The 23499-nt window shown below is 43.4% G+C and overlaps 2 protein-coding genes across 3 annotated transcripts; both read right to left on the bottom strand.

Annotated features, from left to right (window-relative positions):
• Positions 1–413: 413 nt before the first annotated feature.
• On the bottom strand, positions 414–14857 carry smarca4a (SWI/SNF related BAF chromatin remodeling complex subunit ATPase 4a). 2 transcript variants are annotated; one of them, XM_023957991.2, is made up of 34 exons: positions 14666–14857; positions 12635–12898; positions 12274–12406; positions 11403–11834; positions 11211–11312; positions 10864–11119; positions 10437–10563; positions 10167–10340; positions 9875–10048; positions 9588–9755; positions 9445–9495; positions 9221–9351; positions 9065–9128; positions 8470–8582; positions 8227–8374; positions 7970–8133; positions 7830–7896; positions 7624–7734; positions 7294–7536; positions 7073–7186; positions 5561–5668; positions 5395–5481; positions 5270–5316; positions 5015–5181; positions 4766–4929; positions 3873–4100; positions 3709–3786; positions 3411–3629; positions 3067–3326; positions 1697–1802; positions 1510–1611; positions 1301–1433; positions 1091–1230; positions 414–1014 (listed from the first exon to the last, which is right to left on the bottom strand). In XM_023957991.2, exons 2-34 carry the CDS (start codon positions 12854–12856, stop codon positions 982–984), a joined length of 4866 nt encoding a protein of 1621 aa, XP_023813759.1. In that variant the 5' UTR covers positions 12857–12898; positions 14666–14857; the 3' UTR covers positions 414–981. The 2 variants fall into 2 exon arrangements, with proteins under 2 accessions (XP_023813759.1, XP_078807352.1); XM_078951226.1 differs by lacking the exon at positions 14666–14857 and adding an exon at positions 14413–14635.
• A 125-nt stretch (positions 14858–14982) lies between these two features.
• Positions 14983–21934, bottom strand: LOC144994235 (uncharacterized). The gene is made up of 2 exons (XM_078951334.1): positions 21354–21934; positions 14983–18494 (listed from the first exon to the last, which is right to left on the bottom strand). Exons 1-2 carry the CDS (start codon positions 21932–21934, stop codon positions 18491–18493), a joined length of 585 nt encoding a protein of 194 aa, XP_078807460.1. The 3' UTR covers positions 14983–18490.
• Positions 21935–23499: the final 1565 nt, after the last annotated feature.

The following is a 23499-nucleotide window of genomic DNA, read 5'->3' as shown; positions in this document are numbered from 1 at the left end:
GATCTCAACCTAATGGATCACCTTTGGGATGTGGTGGAACGGGAGATTGGCATCATGGATGTGAAGCCGACAAATCTGCAGCAACTGTGTGATGCTGTCATGTCATAATGGACCAGAGAAATGTTTCCAGTAGCTTGCTTAATTTATGCTACCAAGGATTCAGGCAGTTCTGAAGGGAAAAGGGGTTATAGGTTATAGCGAGGTGTACTTAATGAAATGACCATTGAGTGTAGAATACTTTATGCTAAATATGGAGATGTTCTCATTTCCATTCATGCCGTGACATTTATAGATAACAGGAGGACCATTGTTTTGGGTAGATTGCTGCCACTTCCAGTTTCACTTTAAAAGGGTCTTATTTGATAAGTGACTTTTAGAGCATCTGCTTGAAGCAAAAACACAAACTGCTGCAGTTTAAACATGAGATGCTTTTATTGTAACTTTTGGAATCCAGTGACACCGACAGGAGTACATGGTCCTCACCCTCCCTCCCGTTTATTACACACCTGACCCAAGAGGGAGGGGCTGCAGGGTGGGATGTACCATCATCCCGCTTGTAGTCTTAAATTAAACACAAAATAGTGAACGGGGCATTTCCACAGACACACGCAAAAAAAAAAAAAGGGGATTTCCTCGCTCACACGAATGCTTTGCCTCAAACTGAACATCACTTAAAAACATGTTTCAACGGCCCACCATCAGTGAATAATAAATCAGGCTCCATCGATGTTTCATTCAGAGGAGAAAACACAAAAAAAGCAAAGAGACACAACTGATCATGACAAGAAATTATTTAAATATGAAGTGGATGGTTCAAAGTTTTTTTTTAATAAATTGTTTAATGCAAGTGTTTCACTAAAAATCAACTTTTCTAGGTAAAACTAGGGCTTCCCGCTGACTGACTGAGCGCCGTTTCTAAGTAAAACGTATAAGAGTCCGGTCAAAGGCTCTGTGGACTGTTGGTCACGTGGTTCAGTGGCTTCAGTCGTCGTCGCTGCCGCTGGCTGAGCGCTCCTGCAGACACACCACACAGCATTACTGTGGAGCCTGCTGACATGACGCCCCCCCCCCGGGCTCAAACCCAGCTCACCTCCTCCTGCTCCTCCTCGCTGTCATCGTCGCTGACCACCGGTTTGGCCCTGGAGCCGCGGCCCCTCCGCCTCTGGCCTTTTCCGCTCCTCTCCCCCTTCTCCTTCCGACTGAGTTTGATCTTCACCTTCACCGAACGCGCTGCAGGAGGTCCACAAAACAATCAAAACACTTTCCTCCTGCGGACTCCTCCGAAACCTTCAGTGCTTACATTCAGACTCAGAGCCTTCATCAACCTCCTCCTCCTCCTCCTCACTCTCCTCGCCCTCGCTTTCATCGTCCTTCTCGATCTTCTGCCTCACACTGGTGAAGACTGACTGGAGAACGATGGAGTCCTCGTAGATCTGCAAGACAGACGGCGGTGAGCTTCAGAAGATCAGCTCTGACGGTCCGTTTTTCTGCTCGGGGGGCGGGACTTACCAACGAGCCCTCCAGGTTAAAGGTCTGAGCGTTCTGGCAGAGCAGCATCACATCCTTCTCCAGGTCATTCAGGCTGCGGTATTTGTGGCTGCGGATCCTCTCCTGATTGGGCGAGTTGTCCGTCAAATAAATGAACAGAAATGGAAAACGGTGTGTGTGCGCGTGTGTGTGTCCGTCTCCTGCTTACCTTGATCTTTCTGAAGTCGACAGGTTTGCGGATCAGCTCGTAATACTCAGGCAGCTCTTTACGAGAAGGCAGCTGGATGAAAACCTCGCTCAGCTGTCGGCCGTTACTGCAGAGATGATTTGAACCATCAACAATGGATTTTAAAACATTTTCTGTTGATACAAATGTAATGAAGAGTTTTTTCTGCACGCCTCACAGCAAGAAGGCCCCCGGTTCAAGTCCCGGCTGGGGGACATGAAAAACACAACATCAATGGGGGACCTTTCTGTGTGGAGTTTGCATGTTCTCCCCGTGCATGCGTGGGTTCTCTCCGGGATCTCGGGCTTCCTCCCACCGTCCAAAAACATGCTACATAGATTGATTGCCATTGATTGGCAACTTTAAATTGTCCATAGGTGTGAGTGTGAGAGTGAATGGATGTGTGATTGAGGATATTCTACTCTGCGACAGACTGGCGACCAGTCCAGGGCGTCCCTTGCCTACGCCCAAGTGGCCGGGAAAGGCTCCGGCAACCCCGTGACCCCGAAAGGGAAAAAACGGTCAAGAAGATGAATGAATGAGTTTTTTCTTGAAGAAGTTTTTGGTATGACGACCTCAGGGACCGGGCCAAAGATGTCAAAGGTTAGAAGGTAAGAAATGTGTGTGGGGGGTTTGTCCATGCAAGACTCCAAGAACTAGAAGAAAATGTTGAAAATCAACTCTAAATTCAACTGGGAGCCCATGTAAAGAGGACAGTAATGGAGTCATGCTTGCTAGTTTATTGGCTCCAGTTAACAGCGCTGCCCCACAATTTTGAACCAGTTGAGATGTTTTAAGGAGCTTTTGTGAAAACAGCAAATTACCGTATAATAAATTTTTGACAATTTGTTGAAGTGTCCTTAGGGATTTGTCTAACACCCCAAGATTTTATTTTCTGCGGCACAAATCAGTTTTGTGTAGGTGGTCATCAAATAACCATGACTTAAAAACTGTTTAACAAACCAATAAGTTGGTCAAGATATTCTAGTCCGTTTCAGCAAAGGAGCAATAAAGCTGAACGTCGTCTGCATAGAAAGGAAATGTGGCTAAATTTACTAATTGCTTTCCATCCATTTCAGGATGAATTTAATATTACAGTGAAGGGTTTTGTAAAATGCAAACACAACCCTGACAGGAAGCTGCTATAATATGAACAATGGGCGGAGCCTTTTTACAGCCCAAATATGAGAAACTCAGCTGTAGGGTGATGCTCGATTGTGTGGAGCTAAATAAATTCTGATTTTATTTCATACTTGTAAGCTCATGGTTTTCATGAGCTTTACTTTAAAAAAGCTTTATTATCTCCTAGTAGGTGGTATTTGAACAGGAAGAATCTGCTTCAGTGGACCCACCTGTCCTTGTATTTGATGACAGCATCAATGATCTTCTTCATCTTCTTGGTGAGGGACAGAGGATTGGGGGAGAGCTTCTCTGCAGGTGGGCGGCCTCGTTTCTTGGCTTTCTTCACCTCCTCATCCTTGTCCCGTCCCCGGCTGCTGGAGCCCAGCGAGGAGGACCCACCGTCGTGGTCCCGATCTCTCCTCCGTTTTCTGGTTGTCTTCTTGTGGCGCACCTCTTCCTCCATGTCCTCCAGATTACCTTCTTCGATAGCCTGCAGCGAAAAAAAACAGATGACCAAACTCATTTAAGCCAGCTGTGGTTGGAGCAGACCTTCAGCAGCTGGAACTCTCTGCACCTTCAGCCATTGCTTCTCTGTGAGCGAGTCGCTGTAGTCCACCTCCTTCCGCTGGCGGGACCCCCTGCCGAACATCTTCTCCTCCTCCTCTTCGCAGGTTAGCCTCTCAACCTCGGCGTCATCTTTTAAGATCCAGTTGGGGAGATCGTCCTCCTCCATCAGACGAGGTTTTCTCTTGGGGTTGCGAGCATCTTCCCGGCGCCTATCCAGGTCCATGCGCTTCAGACAAGTCAAGTCGAGAGTCAGATCGTGAAGTCAAAGCGTTTATTTGTGAAATTGATGCAATAGGGGGACTAACCATGAACTGCTCAAACTCCTCCTCGCTCCTGGCGATCATCTGGTTCACGGTTTCATCATCGGGCACTTCATCCTCTTCCTGCACACGAGAAGATGAAAATAAGAAAAGTCTACTCATAAATGTTTGAGGAAGCTGGGAGGCAAAAGTGTAAAGGATGACGTCACCTCGTCCTGCTCCTCGTGCTCCAGGATGGCCTGCAGGAAGGCGCGGCGCTCATAGCCCGAGGACTTCTGGTCGAACATGCCGGCCTGGATGACCTTCTGGTCCACGTTCAGTTTGTACTTGGCCGCGGCGAGGATCTTCTCCTCCACGCTGTTGACGGTGCAGAGCCGCAGCACGCGCACCTCATTCTGCTGACCGATGCGATGAGCTCGGTCCTGAGCCTGCAAGTCCTGGAAAAAACGAGGACGGGAAATTTCAGGAGGATTCTGGTCAAAATACTAGATTCTACCCATAACTCATTTTCTACGAGCATTTAAAAAAAAACTAATTTTGAAATAACATTGTTCAATTATTGAGATAACATTCATACAGAAAGATTTACATATGATTTCAGTTTTGATTTAGAACTCCCAAATCATCACCCCACTGCCCCTGTGATGGACAGTTAACTTAGGAATTTGACGCGAAGCAATTCAGTGAAACAAAATGACATTAAAACTGTTTGAACTTGGGTCTCATTAAAACAGAAACCTCTGAACTGGTCTGTTTTATGACTATAGTTTTTCAAACTGAAGCTTTTCTGCTTTTCAACTATTTCATTTGTGGCGGCAGCTGAGGCCTCAAGAATGAAACACCAGCTCAGTAACTTTTCCAGTTGGCTTTTGTAAAACAAAGTCTTAATTTAAAAATTGCATCTTTTGTTCTCCTAATGCCATTTCTATTTGACTGTATGACCTGAGGAAAGACCAGAGATGTTTTTGAGCTTGTTCTAGGACAGAACTGCTCTGAATAAAAATCAAAAAATTTATCGGGTCAGGTTTTTTATTTTATTTGACCAGAAATCGAACTAAGATCTCTGATTCCCAGTTGTTCCTTTGAGGAAATTCATAAATACCTGGTGGGGGTTCCAGTCGCTGTCAAAAATGATCACAGTGTCGGCAGACTGCAGGTTCAGACCCAGACCTCCGGCTCTGGTACTGAGCAGGAATATGAAGTACTCGGAGGCGGGGTCATTGAACGTCTTCAGAAGCATACCTCGGTCCTCAGCTTTGGTAGTTCCTACAAAGATAAAAACTCTATAAATGGAATTCAAATAGTTCACAACTTGGAAGAAGCAGCAGTTGTGTGTTTTTGAATGTCGCACCATCCAGACGCAGGTACTTGAAGCTGCGGTAAGCGAAGTAGTCCTCCATGATGGTCATGAGTGAGGTCATTTGACAGAACAGCAGCACTTTGTGGTTTGTGGCTCTCAGCTTGGGCAGAATCCGATCTAGCAGCTCAAATTTCCCAGAAGCCCGGTAAAGATCCGGGCTGAGCGAAAAAAAAAGAAAAAAGAAAATGGGACAGTGAAGGAGATCGTAAAATAAACAGAAATCACAGAAACGTTTGTTCCACTCACCCGCTCACGATTCCTCCAGAGAAACCCAAATGCTCTGAAAATGATTCCTGCAAACACGACAAAATGTCAAAATCCGTCCTGCTATAAGCGCAGAGTTTGACGCCGCTGTGCTGCGCGGTTCTCACCTCAATGTGTTGGAACATGAAGGGATGATTACAAATCTTTCTCAGCTGCATGATGGTGTTCATCAGGGTCTTGGTACCACCCTTACCCTGAAACGGGTCGGCGTAAAAAGAGATTTTAAAACACAATTGCGGATCTTAAAACGTACCGTCGGCGTCCTCTTCGTACCTTCTTGTCTTTTTCGGAGCCGTCTGTGAGCAGGACTCCCTTCGCCTGCATGTGTCTGTACAGAACTCGCTGCAGCGCCGACATGTCGCACTTGATCACATACTCCACCTGCAAGGACAGGTTTGATTCATTAGATTACTGCACACCCTTTGATGAAAAGAATGAGTGGAAATCAAGACTGTTGCTGCTGTGTTTCCCTTCATTTGTTAAAACTGTGAAACAGCTTAAAGCTAAAGACCTTCTGGATGTTTTGCAGTGTGATGAGCTTTGACCAACACTTCACAGAGGAAATAAATGAAGAATTTTTAATTTAAAAGGACATTGGTGGAATAAAATGACTGATTTTAGAAAGAAGGTCTTTTGGGTTGGGTCTAATGGGTTGCTATGTTCCCCAAAGATCCCATAGATGACACTCAGGCAAAGACCCTTTAGTTATTTTCATTTGGAGAAAGTGATTTCTGGCTAAACTGGAAAAAGAGTGAGAAAAGACGACAGCATCTGTTAGAGCTGCTACTTTACTGCGTGGATTTTCATTAAAAGCAACACTAGTGCGTATTTGATGTTGATTCAAGTTTGGAGTGTTTTAATGACATTTGGTGAGATAATGATCAGTTGTAGCACCCATCCATAAGTTTTGATGGTCATAGAGGTCGTGACGGCTCCTATAGGAATTTATAAACACGTCCTTAGGGGTTAAGCGATGATAGCAGGACAAATGACTTTTTATTTTTTGACATTTCTCATGAGAACACCTTCCTCCAATGCACCATCCTATTAACTTCCTGAATCATTTCTGGTTAAACCTAATCCCTCAGATTAGACCATGAATATTAGCCATTCCCGTTTTTTCTTTTTCAGGTCAGCTGATCAGAGGAGCGCGTTTGCATGATTTTTAAAATCAAAGTGCAGGAAAACTCATAAATTAAGCTACTAGCTATGTTTCCATTACGCATATTAATAAAACTTTATTGGAATTGTAGTGTTTCCATAAATAAACAATAATTCATTCAATAACATGGTGACGGATGTGAACAGTACTTTGATTGACAGCAGATGCATTCAAATCTCTGCCACGACACTAGCGCTCATCACAATCTATCAAAGGAGACGTTGGCGTCTTATTCAGGCCATGGAGCGGCAATCGTTTATCGCGAGAGTTAGGCTTTAAAAAATAACTAATTATTATCTTTGCTATAGACGAAATCATAGTCATCTTATTTCTTCACAATTATTATAGATGTTTTTAAAGCTGTAAAACTTGTTTAAGCTCTCAAAATTCAAGCCTTCATAGAAAAATAAGTCCAGTTTTTTTTGCGTAAAATGAAACCAAAGATCTGATTTATGTAGGAGACACGGCATGGAGGAGATTGATTGACAAGGTCTACAGTCATTCATTAGTGAGAGACCACCATTAATATATCTTTTTTAAATCACAGAGTTGATGTTTGAACAAATCCACCGGGGAAACTCTTTGAAAATGTTTCCATCAAAGTCATGATTATTTCGGCTCACCTTCTCTGGCAGCTGCGCCTCCACCTCCTTCTTGAGTCTGCGCAGCAGGAATGGTCGCAGCACTTTGTGCAAACGGCGAATAATCAGGATGGTCTCCTCTTCATTTAGATCGACCTGTAATCAAACAAAACAAAAGGCTTTTAGGAGAAACCAGCTCCTTTGTGTTTGAATCTTGAATGAAATCTGAATATCTGGGATCATCGGCCACGTCTAGAATTCACCTTCTCTCCTGTCATGGCGAAGGGGGCGTTGAACCACTGCTCAAAGGTGCTGCAGCTCTTGAAGATGGTGGGCAGCAGGAAGTTGAGCAGTGCCCACAGCTCGGGAAGTTTGTTCTGCAGCGGCGTGCCAGTGAGCAGCAAACGGCGTGGCGCTAAGTAGTGGGTGTTCAGCACCTGCGTCAGTTTACAGTGGTGGTTCTTCATCCGATGGCCCTCATCCACAATCATGTACTTCCAACGGATCTGAGAGAAAAGGCCGTAGAGAAGAAGAGTTAATGTTACAAAATGCTAAATCTGCATAAACGATGAACAAAAGAAGCTTCCGGTTACCTTAGCTAGCACTTGTTTATCCTTGATGATGTACTCGTAGGTGGTTAAGAGCACATTGAATTTGCCGCTTCGCAAGATGGGAACAAATAAACGGCGAGCGACTGGAGACCCCTGGAAGTGAACGCAACAAAATCTCTTTATTTTCTAAAACTCCACAGATTTCTACTTGGAATACAAATTTTTTAAATCTTTTGTCTTCAACTTGCCTTGTAGGAAACCTTCACCACAGACGGAGCCCACTTATCAAACTCGTACACCCAGTTTGACAAAGTCCTGAGAACAAACACACAGCTTAGATCTTCATGTTTGAAAGCTAGAGCAACACAGAGGAGGAGTCTGAACTCACGAGAGGGGAACGATGATGAGGAAGGGTCCATTGATGCGCTTGTACTCCATGAGGTAAGTGATGAGGGCGATGGTCTGGATGGTTTTTCCCAGACCCATCTCATCAGCCAGGATGCCGTTCAGGTTGTTGTTGTAAAGTGACACCAGCCACTCCAGACCTTTAATCTGCGCGCAAGAAGTTAGTCAACAAGTAGCTTCACAAAAAGGCGATGATTCTTCACGTGCAAAAAAAAAGATGATATCAGTTCCGTGGGGTACCTGGTATTGCTTGAGTTGCCCGTTGATCAGCAGAGAGGACTGCTTGTCCACCTTCTCCGTGACGGCGTGGGCTACGGCGTAGTAGGACTGCAGGCCGCGTTGGAAACTGGCGTTGCCGTACTCATCGTCTACATCCTGCTTGGCATGTCTGATGACAGAGTGAAACATTAGCATACAAGAAAACCAAGAATGCTTCAAAAAAACTTCACCTGTAATGAAAGCAGAGTCACATGATTCGCTTACTCGATGATGTGCTGGACATCCACCTCTGACACATCCTCGCTGTCGGGGTCTGGAATCTTCTTCTTCTCCTCTGATAGAGCTGCAGACGGTTTTTGCTGATCCTCCTCTTCGTCCTGACAAATGCCGCCCCAAAACGTTTAGTCTGAGAGCTCCAGGTTGTAATGTGACCCCACTTCTCAGTAGGGATGGGTACTGAAACTAGGTTCCAAATTGGTCGACGTATACGGTACGACCGCTACCGTGTCAAAATGCAGATTTCTGTCTCATTTCAGACGTGCAGTTGACTTGTATTACAGTCAGTTTTGCAGTACATTTTTAGCCATTCTGATTCAAATGTAGCGACCAGATGGATAAAATTGATGTGTACAATGCTACAAAAAAAAAAGACAGTTGTCGTGGCGATGAATGGGGAAATACACGTTCACTTCGGCGTGTGTGAAGAGGAGATGCAGCGCCGCAGTGCAGACTGTCAGAAATAATTAAACAGCATCGTAGGCACATTCCAGCGCCCTCTTCCATCATTGAGCACCGTTACGGCATCGGCACAAGATGAAATCCATACAGTACCATCCCTACTCTTGCAATATTTACGCACCTCTTCATCTTCATCATCATCTGAGCCGCTGTCTTCACTGTCTGAACGAGGGGCTACTTCGTATCTGCAGGAGAGCGTCGTTTTAGAGAAAATTAGAACTACCGTATCTGCAATACATTTAAGAAACAGAAACAGGGTTTTTGTTGCGACGGGTACCCTGGGTTCATTTCTAGCCAGGCTTCCAGCTGGCCGGCCCTCGGTGCGTCGACTCCGGTCAAAATCTTCCCGCTGTCCACGTGGATGACTTTGACCGGCAGGTCGCTCATCTGACTGGTCTCATCCAATGGCTGATGGGAGGAAGGCATAAAAACAAACAAACGTGGTGGTCAAATGTTTCACATGAAGGTAAAAACTCACAACGGCTGACATTTTACACCCACCTCTCCATCGGGCCCTAAAGAGGCAGCACCAGTTTCTGCGGATTCTGGCTTCTGAAGATGAAACCGTTCACACAGAAGAAGCAATAAGAAAACTGCTAAAGACAATAAAATGTTAAAATCCAAAAGTGTATCAACACGTCTACCTTCTTTTTCTTCTTCTTCTTCTTCTCCTTGAGGGCTTGCTCAGCTTTGTGGGCGCGCACCAGCTCAGTGAGGTTGGCCACGTATTCGTCAGTCTGCTGCAGCAGGTAAGCCAGACGCTTGTCTTTCTTTTGGTCAATAAGTTTTCGGTAACCTTCTTCATCTTCAGCCTGGAAGCAGATGCAGAAACGGCGTGTAGATCGCAGCATGAGTCAACAAAGGCCACGGCACTTCTACGCTGCGTCTGTGTCATCCCGGCGGTGGCTGAGATGCAGTTCAGAGGTCTCACCATCAGCCTCCGCATTCTCTCCTTCTCAATCCGCTCATTCTCCTTCTTCTGCTCGCGCTCAGTGTTGGCGTGGTAAGTGGCGACAGCTTTGGTGGCCTTCTGGATCTTTGCTGTGATGGAGCGGTGGTACTCCTTAAAGTCCTTGGCGTGCTGAAGGATGCTGTTGAGGTATTCCTGTGGAAATAAACAGCTCTAATCAAACTCGCAACCCTTTTCTTTTATTCTGGCCTTTTAACGTCCATTAGACAGATTAGGGGTGAAACAAAAGGACTCCTTCCTCTACAGTTCATACCTGGTGTTTCTGACGCCGTTTGCGCTCCTGTTCGATCTTCTGCTGCTTCTCTAGCTTCTCCGTGATGCGGGCCTCGCGCAGAGACTGGCGTTTGCTGCGTTTATAAGCTTTGGCATTCAGCGCGGTTTCCAGAGCGGTGTCACGCCGCATGCAAACCACCACCTCCTGACGCAGCTGTTAAACGGGGAACAGAGAACACCAACAAAGTCAACTTAAAACTTATGGTTCATTAGGATGTTTCTGAGTTACAATGACAAAGACGGCGCATACCTGTCTTTGGAAGTTGAGAAGCCTCAAGGCCTTCAGCTCGATGGTGGCCTTGGTCCGTAAATCACCCGCCAGAGAGCCGGGCAGGTTTTCCAGCTCCTGGATGCGGTGAGCGATACGAGCCTGAAGCCTAAAAGTAACACATGTTGTTCATGTTATGGGTGAAAAAAAAACACCAAAAATGCATGCAGGAATAAAAATAATTCATCTTTGATTCAAGTTATTTTAACCTCAGTCATATGAGTTTCTATGACAACATGTAGCTCAGAAAATAATTATAGTAATCATTTTGGTCAATTTTAAATGAAGCAAACTCATAAACTTTCACCAAAATCGTTGTTTTTTTACGATCAGACACTGAAACCATGGTTGCTAATCAATGTCCTTCAATGCTGCTGCGGCCCTCAGCGGCGCCTCCAGCCCCCCTCACCTGTATTCTCTCTCCTGGAGGATCTCTACTGGGTCCAGCCCGCGGGGTTTCTGGATGGGAGTGATGCGGTTCTGCTTCTGGTGCAGCATCATAGGGGGCGGCTGTGCAGGTTGCCCCGGCGACTGCGTCTGAGGAGGCATCACTGGAGAGGCGGCTGGAGGCACTGAGGGAGGAGCGGGAGAGGGTCTGCCGGTGGGCTGAGGTGGAATCAACTTCTGAGGAGGGTTGGAGGGAGCAGCAGCATTCACAATTGGTCCTACAGGTGAGGATGGGGAAAAGTTATAATTTGTAAGGTATAACAAAAAGAAAGGCAGGAGTAACGAGTTACTTGTTAGATTAAGGGTTACCTTCGGGCCACGGTTTTGGAGGCCCATTTGCAGGCTGGCCTTGCATACCAGGAGGAACCCCTGCATGTCCAGCAGGAGGCACCATATTGGGACCTACCATCCCTGTAAAGCATAAAAAAGGAAAACCAGAAACAATCAATGAAATCACAGGCAAATATTCTGCTTTCCAGGCCTTTTTTTTTTTAAACCCACCATGTGGTCTGTTATAGTTAGCCTGAGCTGGTCCTGGGCCGGCACCTGGGCCACCTCCAGGTCCTGCAGAAGGGGGCATGTTTGGCATGGGCTGTTGCTGCATCCCAGGCATGGGTCTCTTGCCCTGAACGGCCATCTGCAGGTGGTCTGGAAGCGCCTGATTGCGTGCCAGCATCTTGTAGGCCATGATCTGAGCCCTGAGTTGGTGCAGCTGGCTTTGGGTAAAAGAAGCGGGTCCACCGGCACCACCCGGTGGCCCCCCAGGACCGGGTAGTCCCCCTGGGCCCTGAGGACCACCACGGTTTGGTTGACCCATAACCTGATTGGGGTCCCCTCCGGCTTCCATGGGGCCAGCCCCAGGGCCAGAGGGAGGGCCGTTGGCTGGGACAGGGCTGGGCGCGTGGTCCGACCCTCCCAAAGGAGATGGGTAACCTTTGAAACAATACACAATAACAGTGTAAAACTACACACATCAATGTTCAAATCACACATTTTCATTTCCCTGGGTGGCAAACCTCAACTACAAAACCTAAGTGGTCATACAGTGAATCCTCTTTTCTCACTGACTGTCTGGTCTTGTGGATGCAGCTGCTTTTGTTGTTGTCTGAAAGGGGAAGCCCCTGAGCTCCGCCCCCTCCCGCTGCTGTCTGCACTCACAGGCAAACGTGCAACAGAAGAGGAGAAACTGGCTGGGCGAGTTCCCACTAACAATACATGTCTGTGAGCATCATTCACTCTCCCTTCATGCATCTTGTGAGGAAAAAACTCTTTTTAAAATAGAGAATCATTCATTTCTACCAAAAGATGCTTTTTTTTTAAAATAAAAATAAAAGTGTAAAAAAGCAACAAAGACTGATGACACATATCATACCCTGGGAATGTTGATCCATTGGGCTTGGAGGGGGTCCCATCCCACTGTGTCCACCCGGTCTCATACCCATGCCCTTCATCTGACTGTAGCGAGGGTCATCGGGCATGCCTTTTTCATGCATGGCTTCCATGGGCTGCATGACAAAAATCATATGTTTACTAGAATATCTAAATATTTATTCCATAAATGTCTGGGTTTGTAAGCTAAAACTGTCAAGAAAGTAAACAAAGAGGAATTTTGTTTAAAGTTGTTACCATGCTGTGCTAAATTTAATCAAAAGTACTCCAGATAAATAGTGTCGATAATTATTAACATTTTTTAAACACATCCATGTAAAGAATTACTATAAATATTTCTGTACTTTGTGCATCTGATGCATGTTGTCCTGAGGATATCCTGAGGGTCCCTGTGAAGGGTGAGGGTGTCCCGATCCAGGAGGTCCCGGGCTAGGCCCCATCATGCTGTGAGCTGAGCCCGGCGAGGGTCCGGGACTTGGGCCCATCATGCCGCCTGGAGATGGACCCGGACCTGGGGAGGGACCCGGTCGAGGTGTCCCTCCCATCGGGGGGTCAGGAGTGGACATCTCTTAGGCAAAGGAAGGAATGTGTGGCAGCAGGAAGTACCCCTGAGAAAACAAAATGAGACAAAGACTGAAAGTGTGAGAAAATAATAGTTTGACTATTATGGTGAAAAACCTGAGTATCAACTGAAAATTATTAATAATCTATTTATATTTCTAGGACTTAACCCTATCGACCCGTCTATGGCTGAATCGAATCCATCCCCTTAAAAAATTTGTTTCAAAGTGAAATAAATCGATCATCAAAGTTGGAAAAAAAAACTTTTGATTGAGACGTGGTAGATTTATTTGACTCTAATGGCAAATACGGCCAAGGTCCTTCACAGTGGACAACACACATGTGATGCATCAGAAACCGATCAGTCCATCATTGCAGTCCAATGTGTGGAAACACTTTGAATTTAGCAGAGACGCACGTGTGTGCTAGAATGTTCCCTTTGGATTATTAGGATGTGGAAAAACAACAGAGGGATGAACTTTAGGAAAATTTAGACTTGACTATCCTGCAATAATCTGGAAACTTCACCTGAGCTGTTCAGTGCCAGGTCACACTGGTTGAAGGTCCCGAATTGATTTAAGGTCAATGAACAGGAAACGGAATTAAAACGAATCGTTTACTCCACTTAAAAATAAAGAATTTAAAAATGTGCCGAAGCTTCTTTAGTCAAACCAAACTCTAAACATGTGATTTTATTTCTTTGAGCATCTTAAAGACAGCTCTCAGAAAATATTTCTAACGTGCCAAAACCAGTTAAAAAGAACTTTAAAAATAAAAATCGATTAAATCAACGCAATATAAAAAGAACGTGAGATGTATAGAAACATACATCTCCATAAAAGAATCCCAAACAAGGCTTTTAATTTCTATGTTTAAAAAATAAAAGCACAACCAAATAATAACTAATGATATTATTTTGGAGCTAAAATCTGACAATTAATTGAAACACAATTCGAGTGTAAAACTCGAATATTTGTGTTTCGACAAAGAAAGAAGACCAACGTAACAAAGAATTCAAAAATATTTGTTTTAATGCAGCACAAACAAGAAGAATATATTACAGTACATTTAATGTTCTTCAATATAAGTTACTAACAATGTGATGTAAAAGTAAAAATCAATGTACAGAAATGTTTTATTTACAATATTAGCATGTTTAACTCAGAAACAAACTCCTAACAACACCAAACAATTGTAAACACCTTTTTTTTTTACAATGAGAGTCAAACTTTGATTATAAAAACTACTTTATTGAAAGCTAAATGTTAGCAGGCCTAGTCGGCTTTATATTTGATGAATTGTTCAGAAAAAAACGTTATTTTATTTGATGTTTAGCTAAGACCCGAGTTAGTTTAAAAATGTTAGGAATTATAATAAATTCAATAATTGAGAGCAAAATTGACCCAATCTAATCTAACAAAACAACATAAGCGTTGTGCTGTTAGCGTCCTAAGCTAGCTAGCTGTGTTAGCCGTGCCGGTCGGACATGCTCTTTCTTGTCAATTAGCGACAAAAATCTGCTTTTTCGAGGGATTTAGGGCAACAAACGAGCCTCCCTCACAGACACAGCCGATTGATCCAGCGCGCCACCCGTACACTTGGCCCGGCGCTCCGCTCTTCGCCTTTTCCCCAAAATAATTTTCATTCATTGCACTCAGCCGCGCCGCCGCAGCAGCAGCGCTGCTCTAATGTCGGTCTCGTCTTTTTCTCCGAGGCAAGAGGGAAAAAAACCTACAGAACCACATGCCTTCTCCAACAACAGCAGCGCGAGACTAGGAGAAACTCCTCTGAAAACTGATCGGTAGCAAACTTACACAAGTGGAGAAAGTTGCTGTTTGGATTCTGACCGCTCGCAGCGTCTCTTGGTTCTCTTCCTAGCCAGAAACAAAGAGCGACCTACCCCAGTTGTGTTTTCCCCCTCAACCCCCCCTTTCGGTAGATTGTATCTGAGGCCGGCTAAATCGACTCAGCAGCGCCCCCTTTCCTTCTCTGTGGGAAGTGCACCACATGGGGATGGGAGCTGTGAAAAAGAGCGCTGTTGAGAAAAAAAAACACGATTTATGTATATACTTAGGCAAAAATATTCAACTCTTTAAGGAGATTCTATACATTCTTTCAGTGTTTATGCCAGGAAAACAAACACAAAATATGTAAATAGTATTGGTACCGTATTTTTATGGAATCTATGTTGTGTCGAGGGCATTGTATGTTCCTTGAATGATATAAAAAAGTAGAATTCAAAATAAAGAAAATGAACCACTGTCGGAACACGCTGATCATCAGCACATCTGCCCAAGTACAACCAAAGGACATCATGTACAGAGCCTGCGAAAGTATTTGCCCCCCCCCCCTGAACTTTTCAACCTTTTGCCACATTTCAGGCTTCAAACACAAAGATATAAAGCTGTCATTTTTTTGTGAAGAATCAACATGAAGTGGGACACAATCATGAAGTGTAATAAAATTTATTGGATGTTTCCAACTTGTTTAACAACTAAAAACCGGAAATATTGGACAAAATTATTCAGCCCCTTTACTTTCAGTGCAGCAAAGTCTCTCCAGGTATTCAGTGAGGATCTCTGAATGATCCAATGTTTGACCTAAATGACTAATGAGGATAAATAGAATCCACCTAATCAAGTCTCCGTATCAATACACCTGCTATGTGATAGTCTCAGAGAGAGCAACATGAAGAACTGGGAACACACCAGGCAGGTTCAAGAAAGTCCTTAGCAACCATTGCGTTTTTTTTACATTAACAATTCTGAACTGATCAAAACTGACATAGCAGGGTCGAGTGAGCAGGGATCGCAGATACCAGGATTGACATGGGTAAGCAGGACACATTTATTGTTGTGGAAGATGATGGTCTGTTTCTGATTGGACGATAGAATGGGTACCTTAAAAAATAATAAGCAAAAAGTGCGTGAATTTGGCAATGAGTTATATCACTAGAGGAGACACGCCCGTTTTGGAAGCCTGGGCGACGGTGGCGGAGCGCGACGCCATCTTGGTGAGGTCGACGACGCCCACATGACAATGATTTCTATTGCTTTTAGAGGTGTCTAAGTAGCTTTTATATACTATATATATTTTTACATTTATATATATATATATATATATATATATATATATATATATATATATACATCATTTGTTGTTGTTAAAGAAGAGAAACAGTCAGCCTTAAAAGCTCAAACTTTAATGAAAATGCATTGTTGCAGGACTTCTTACAAATAAAACAATTATTACAAAGAATTAAAAAAAAATTGTAAACATTTAGGACCTCTTTGACATGTAATTTAAATTATTTAGAAAATCCCAACAATAACTCAATAATAATAATAATAATAATAATAAATCAATAATAAGTCAATAAAAAACAATAAATAATAACAATACATAAATAATAAGTCAATAAAAAATAAAAAATATGTCTATTAATATTAATAATAATAAAATAATAAATATTCAAAAGAAGTTCAAAAGTGAACAATAGATTTACCCTAAAATAACAACAACAACAAAGAAAAACAATAGATTTATACTGATTCATGTGATCAATTTGTGTAACACAGATCGTATGGTGTCGGGTTTCAAGCAAACAGTCTGACCTGTTATCTAAATGTGTTTCCACAAATGTTTTAAACATATCTAGACTGTATTACTAGTTGGTACCACAGTGATCCATCTGGGTTAGCTCTTTTTATTGCTAGGATCCACTTTTTCCTCAAGTCTGAGTCCATTGGAAACCTGCAAGAAAAGTTCAGTCACTGAGTCAGAAATGTATAAATCTATATTACTATATTAGCCTAGTATGCTGTAAACAGGTTTAGCAAAATAAAATGTACATTTATTTCCACAGCAAATTATACGTACATCATGCAGCATGTTGATAACAGCCCTGCAGCATCATGAATGTCAACATGTGTATCATTAATGAAGCCCCTGCAGGATTAAAAGAAAAAAATTATAGTACTTACCTGTGAAATGTTATGACTTCCTCCTTCATGGACTCAGTTCTCTGATTTTGGCAGCTGAAACCCAAACAATGAACTGGTATTATGCAAAAAATGTGTTCACATGCATGCACTGCAGCAGTAACTTGACCTCACCAAGATGGCGGTGCTCTCCTCCCATGAGGAACCACGTGATGTCTCCTCTAGTGATATAACTCATTGGAATTTGGCCTGGGGGGTATTCCAGAAAGTAGGTTATAGTAGCTCCCCTTTATAAATAAATTTTGATTTGATGACAGTTTCTAATCAAACTAGAGTTCATGCAGATTGAAGATGTCGTGTCATCAAGCTTCCATGAATAATGAGGAACAACAACAGACTGAGGTGAATGTAAAATTATTATTAACAGTATACCCGATATAAGGCCTTCATCAGAACCGTGCGATCAGGTTGATGACTGGTGAGGCACTGACTCCTCTGGAGTCAGATTTACAATGAAAGAGCTAAATATTTAACCATTAATCCAACAACAGCTAACATCTTATAAAATACACAAAATCACATTTGTTCTACAGAGAACACTTCTTTTATAGATGGATAGAACACTCTCCTTGTGTAAAAATTATTCATATGTACTTTAAGAACAAAGATGTGTTCAGCACACATTTGACCCTCAGTAACGATTTGTGGTATTTTTCCAACTTCAAATTCTGGAGCTTTAATAGGTTATCAAATATTGTCTGTGAAAATTATCATAGAAATAAAATAAATGATTTTACTTTCATTTTTATCCACTTTTACTCCGATGTTATTTTAAAAAAAAGAAGCAAACATTTAAAAAAATATTTGTCCTCACTTTTTGCGTCTGTCTGCCGATCCTTCTCCACAAAAAACTCTGTGATCTGTTAAAAAATTCTTCCTTATTTTACCTTATTTTATGAGTTTCTTGTCCTCTGTCTGTTTCTACGGCACTAGTGTAGCTAGTGTCAGCTCAAATCTGCCCCCTGCTGGTGAGGTATGCCTCACCTGAAGCCGTTTCTGCAGGCCTATAGCAGTGCGTCCACGGCACGTCTGTGTTAACATTGAGCCCTACCGTCAGAAGTGAGGCACAGCGCTCCCGAGCCTCACCCGGAGATTCAGCTGTGATCGCGCAACGCTCAAATTCGGCGATTTTAACCTCAGAAACCTAGGAAAATGTGTTAAGTTGACTGAAAATGTATATCTAACACAGATCAGTGGAAAATAATATTTACTTAATTTACCTTTTTCTATTTTATCACGATTATAACAGGTGAGGCTCTGCCTCACTTGCCTCACCTGACCGCATGTCACTGGCCTTCATCCAGGCAAAGCACGTTTGTGCTTGATCAGGGAACTTAGGGCAACTTGGGGACACAACATGTGTGTGGTAAGAGGCGGGACTTTTTGGCAGGTTTGGCGGCAATTTTTGTATCGTCGTCATAATTTAGATTATCATACAACACTGTGAAAAGATCAACAATTGGTTAATGACTCTGAGTCATAGATGGTAAATACATACCAATACAGACACTTCATCACATGTGAGGCTTTCTCTTGGTCTGAAATCTTTGTAGCCCGCCTAACACTTGGACGTTTTGGCGGCCACAGCAATCACCGTTTTGCAGTTGATGGAAGAAGTTGTCGAGCCTCGTGGCAGATTCAGCTGAAATTAGGAAAAGCAGAATTTTGATGTCTCCACTTCCCCATTCTGAAAAGATTTGGGGAAAATATTGCCATAATATTAATGTCAATGGTTGTTAATTTTACAATTAAATTAAGGTAGCAATTAAAGTCTAACTGTTTTGTAAGAATGTGCAGGTTTTAAGTTCTGAATTTTAAAAAGAAAAGTTATAAAAAAAGGTCATGAGACTTGGTTTTGGAAAGCAGTTTGACTGGATCAGAGAAACGGTCTGAGCGAGTGTGACGTCACCCATTTACTTCCGGATCCATCATAACAAAGCCAATTCTGTTGTTGTTTTTCTGTGATACAGACGTCACCCCGTTGGAGCCAGTTGACCGTGATTGATCTGAGTCAACGTTTCTATGGCAACTACTGTCGCCAATCAGGAGTAAGCCTGTTGAAAGTCAACACTGCTTCCACTAAAAGTGGGCTTGGTGGAATTTGTCATACAAACATTCAAGGTGGCACATGCTATTACTGAGGCATCTGTTGGTCAGTCTATAATTTGAATAACTTGTGATAAAGAGTAAAACAAATAACTGGAATTAGCCAAAACATGTTTGAAAAGGTATCACAGCAAGAATGGTTAATCTGACCCATAGAATGACTGAGTAACTGTTTGTTTCTCTGTAGAAGTCTATAGCATTTTGGCTCCTGCGAGCCAGCGGGTACTTCCTGTTAGGAACGTGAGGGGGAGGAGTCACTCAGTCCAGGTCTCTGATACAGTCAACGTTTTCAGGAGACTGTTTTAAAATATTTACAAACCAAGTCCAGATGAACGTTTTTACAACGTTTTTTATGTAAATTTCAAGAAAACCCCTAAATGTTCAATCATAACACTGTAATATCAGTAAATTACTGTTCCTTTTTTGCCGGGAAACCGGCGGTGGCGCGAGGTCTGCCGTAATCATTAGCTAATGCAGTGGTTCCCAAACTGGGGGGCGCGCCCCCCCTAGGTTTTGCAGGGGGGGCGCGGTGGAGTTTAGAAACAAAGGATTTGTATGTTTGTGTCAGTGTGGGGGGGCTCCAAAATATTCTAATCTTCAGAAAGGGGGGCCCTGCAGAAAAAGTTTGGGAACCACTGAGCTAATGTGACCCTGATTCTCACAAACCTCCCTTCCTCTGTTCCACCACAACAGCTACACAGTCGAAACAAATACATGAATACATTTTTCTATGATAGTAACCTGCAGTCGTGTTACTTTAGTGTCTCAATGGAGGCTGTATTTCAGCACCACTCTTCCCTCAGTATATTTACAATGACAACAGCTGCATTCATCTGTCAGATGAAAATACTTTCAGATGATCTGAAAATATTTTCATTGCCGTCTTATGTGCTTACATTTCTTACCTTTTGAGATTTCTTTAGCTCGTGCAGAGAAAGCGCGACAACCAGAATACCTCTATTGATGCCCAACACAACCGGCGCGCAGAGACATAGGTGTGGGGGTGGCTTTGTGTGCACGGCGCGCACGCATGCGTATTTGCACTTAAATTTTCACATGGCTGGTTTGGCATATAAAGCCAACATTTCTATCATTTGTGTCTAAATTACGAGCATTAAATAACACAGCTTCATGTGTTTCTGTTAAAAAAATATTCCATGTTGAGTCCAGATCAGAAAAGCATTGTTCGTCGCATCAAATATTTACTGCATTATACTATATTCATATATTTATTACTTTTATCATCTAAATTATCCTAAGATTGATGAAAAATTAAAATCACACACTGAAAATAGGGTTTGCTTTATCTGTTTATTCTGCATAATGGCATGTTTGGGTAAAAACTGAGCTCTTTGGCATCAACTCAATTATGGGTTTGGAGTAAGAGAATTGCTACTTATGACCCCAAGAACAGCTTCTCCACTGTCAAGCATAGAGGTGGAAGCATTATGCTTTGGTGCTATTTTTCTGCACAGAGCTTCGTCAACACGTTGATTGAGCCATTAATGGAAATTCCTGAGTGAGAACTTCCTACCATCCTTAAGCCAGGACCCTTCAAATCAGTCATGAATGGTTCTTCCAAGAGGTTAGTGACCTACAACCTACAGCCAAGGCAACCAAGGAATGGCTGAAGAACAATCATATCAAGGTTATGGAGAGGCCCAGCCCATGTCAATCCTATGGAGAGAGCTGAAGCTCAGAGTTGCCAAGCAACAGCCACCAAATATTCATGACGTAGAAGGGTCAAAAGAAGGGCAAATACATTTATATAAATACTTTCAAGTTGATTTCTTTCTAGGTTTGCAATTCTGCAGAACAAACAAGGGACAAAGACTTCTTTTCCTCCACATAAAGGGAAAAACTTTGAAACTTCATGCAAGTTCTTGGCAACTGTCATTTCCCAAATCCTGCTCATACTGGGCCCACCACGCACATCTCCATGTCTTGGATATAAGTAATTAACTTGCCAATAACAAAGACTTATTAAAGGTCACTGAGGTGAACTTTGTAGACAAGTGCGGAAACAGTATAGTGTAAGGCTGATCCGCAAATAAAAGACCATGAAAGTCATCTTGGACTGTAGAAGGCACAGAGGAGGGTTCACAGCTTCTCTTTCCTGGACATCCCCATCTCAGCTGTCCTAACTTGGTTCCCTAACATCCAGGACGTTATCAACAAGGCAGATCAGCACAGGCCTTAAGCTGCTGGCAACCAACCGCTCAGCCAGACCAACTGCATCGTGGTCTGGTTCTCTGCAGCTATGATCACTTCCTGCAGCTATACTGATGAACACACATATCACTCCACACTTCTAATAGTCTTAATTTCTCATGTCATTTACCCCTAATTTAAGATAACTCAAATCCGACAGGCATGACGACAGCCGTGGCCTCACCTTGCGGCCGGTGGTCCGTCAGCAGCGGCGAGGCCCGGGACTTGCTGGAATGGAAGCGGACGGCTTCCTTCAGGATCCGACGGCGGGAGGAAGATGCTGGAGCCCGCGAGGACGCGGGGGGTTCCAGACGCTCGTCTGATCCGGATGATGGAGCTTTCGCGGTGATCCTCGAGGCCCGATCCGGGTTGCTGCATGCCGCGATGCGTCCGTCCTCCTCCGGGACCACCGTGGCGTCTCTCCAGAGAGCGGGGAAAGAGTGGAGTGGAGCCCAAATCTGGTGGTGTCTGTGCCGCTGTAGTCGCTGAGGAAGGAGCGGGAGAATCCGCGGCCAGACTAGCGAAGCGGTTGAAGAGACTCAGGACAGGAGTCCTCCGGCGGGTCTCATCAGAACTCTTTCTGGGCCTTCGGACAACCACTTCTTCATTCAGGGATCGTTGCTTAAGAGTTGAAGATGAAGAAGGGCGTTCGCAGGTGGACGGATCCCATGGAGCTGTGTCCTGGAGTGCAGCGCTAAGGCAGCTTAGCCGCTTGGACTGGGCGAAGGAGACGTCCATGAACTTGGACAGGAGAGCGTCCTTCATTTCTAGTTCAACCCTCAGACGACGGATGTCTTCTTTGAGGTCAGTAATGATCCCCGGAGCTGTACTTAGAGAGTGTGAGTCCAGATCGTAGATTGGATTTGGGTTTTTTGCTGTTTTTTTTTGCTGATGTCTGGTCTGTACTGAGCCCGTGTCCTGACATTAAGATATAAAAATATATCTTGTTCCCACAGATTAATATCTTGTTCCCACAGGTTATTGTGTTGTTCGCACGAAATACTATTCCGTTCCCACAAGATTACTATTGCGTTCCCTCAAAATACTATTCCGTTCCCTCGAAATGATTAACTCGTGCGAACGCAATAATTATTCACGTCATAAGTCATACACGCTGATATGCTCTCTGTAAGCCGGCAAAAGCCACTTTCAGCGGTAACTTCCGTGTCTCTGTGATCCATATTCGTTCAAAAAAGGAACATGAAAAACAAAAATGATCACTTTATCAGCGGCCAATCATTGGTCTTGTTGTTACACCTCGGTTACAGGGACACGGTGATTGGCCAATGATTGGCAGCAAAGCATGCTGGGAAACGTGACGTACTGCTATTGTTGTTATGCTACAAGCTAAAGGTAAGTGCTTCAGGCGAAGCAGCCAGCTTAATATGATATTTTTCAGATTTTCATCGAGAAAATAACAGATCGACCATTCTTGCTTTTATTTTCACCCCTATTGAATGTGAATGCTCAAAGAGACACGGAAGTAGCGGCAGGAAGCTCATCTTGCTTTTGCAGCAAGATGACCGGAGGGCGTACCAGATGATGTGAACGTGAATACGATGGATGCTTTGTGCTTTTTGAAATAAATAAATCTGTTCTCTAAACATCCTCCGTGTCTTCAATGCAATGTAATGAGACACACACAGACAGAAATGTGAAGGTATCTGCTGTAAATCTATGACGTAAATTAATAACAGGATCAATGATCGGCTAGTCAGTTAGCATGTATCCTTATAGCCTTCGAATGTAAAGGAACTGACTGCTAAAGTTATTAAAAGACAAGTCCTGAATATTATTATTCCTATTCAACCCTAAACTACAATATCAGCTGTCTGTCAACAGACCAGCCAGTTGCCCAAATGCCGGCATACATCAAAGAGCTCTGCGGCGGAGCTAGTAGTAGCCTAGCAGGAGCTATCGTATGACAAAGCAGCCTAGTTATCATAAATCTTTTGATATTTTTCTTATATTCATTGAGACGGTAATAAAGTGATCATTTTTGTTTTTCATGTTCCTTTTTTGAACGAATATGGGTCACAGAGACACGGAAGTTACCGCTGACAGAGAGCATATCCGCGTGTATGACTTATGACGTGAATAATTACTGCGTTCGAACGGATTAATTATTGCGTTCGAACAACATAATTATTGCGTTCGCACGAGTTAATCATTTCGAGGGAACGGAATAGTATTTTGAGGGAACGCAATAGTATCTTGTGGGAACGGAATAGTATTTTGTGCGAACGACATAATAACCTGTGGGAACAAGATATTAATCTGTGGGAACAAGATATATTTTTATATCTAAATGTCAGGACACGGGCTCTGTA

This window comes from Oryzias latipes, chromosome 8 (genome assembly GCF_053564925.1).
Source record: "Oryzias latipes strain Hd-rR chromosome 8, Olatipes_Hd-rR_3.1".
NCBI classification, from domain to species: Eukaryota; Metazoa; Chordata; class Actinopteri; order Beloniformes; family Adrianichthyidae; genus Oryzias; species Oryzias latipes.
The sequence above is the reverse complement of the archived record's forward strand: the minus strand, read 5'-3'. Positions and strand labels throughout refer to the sequence as shown.

Coding starts and splice junctions, on each gene's coding strand:
- LOC144994235 (XM_078951334.1), bottom strand. CDS start 21,934: ATGAAGGACGCTCTCCTGTCCAAGTTCATGGACGTCTCCTTCGCCCAG.
- smarca4a (XM_023957991.2), bottom strand. CDS start 12,856: ATGTCCACTCCTGACCCCCCGATGGGAGGGACACCTCGACCGGGTCCC. Junction 8,375..8,469: donor GATGTCCAGCACATCATCGA/GTAAGCGAATCA, acceptor CTCTGTCATCAG/ACATGCCAAGCAGGATGTAG. Junction 7,735..7,829: donor TGGTGAAGGTTTCCTACAAG/GCAAGTTGAAGA, acceptor GTTCACTTCCAG/GGGTCTCCAGTCGCTCGCCG.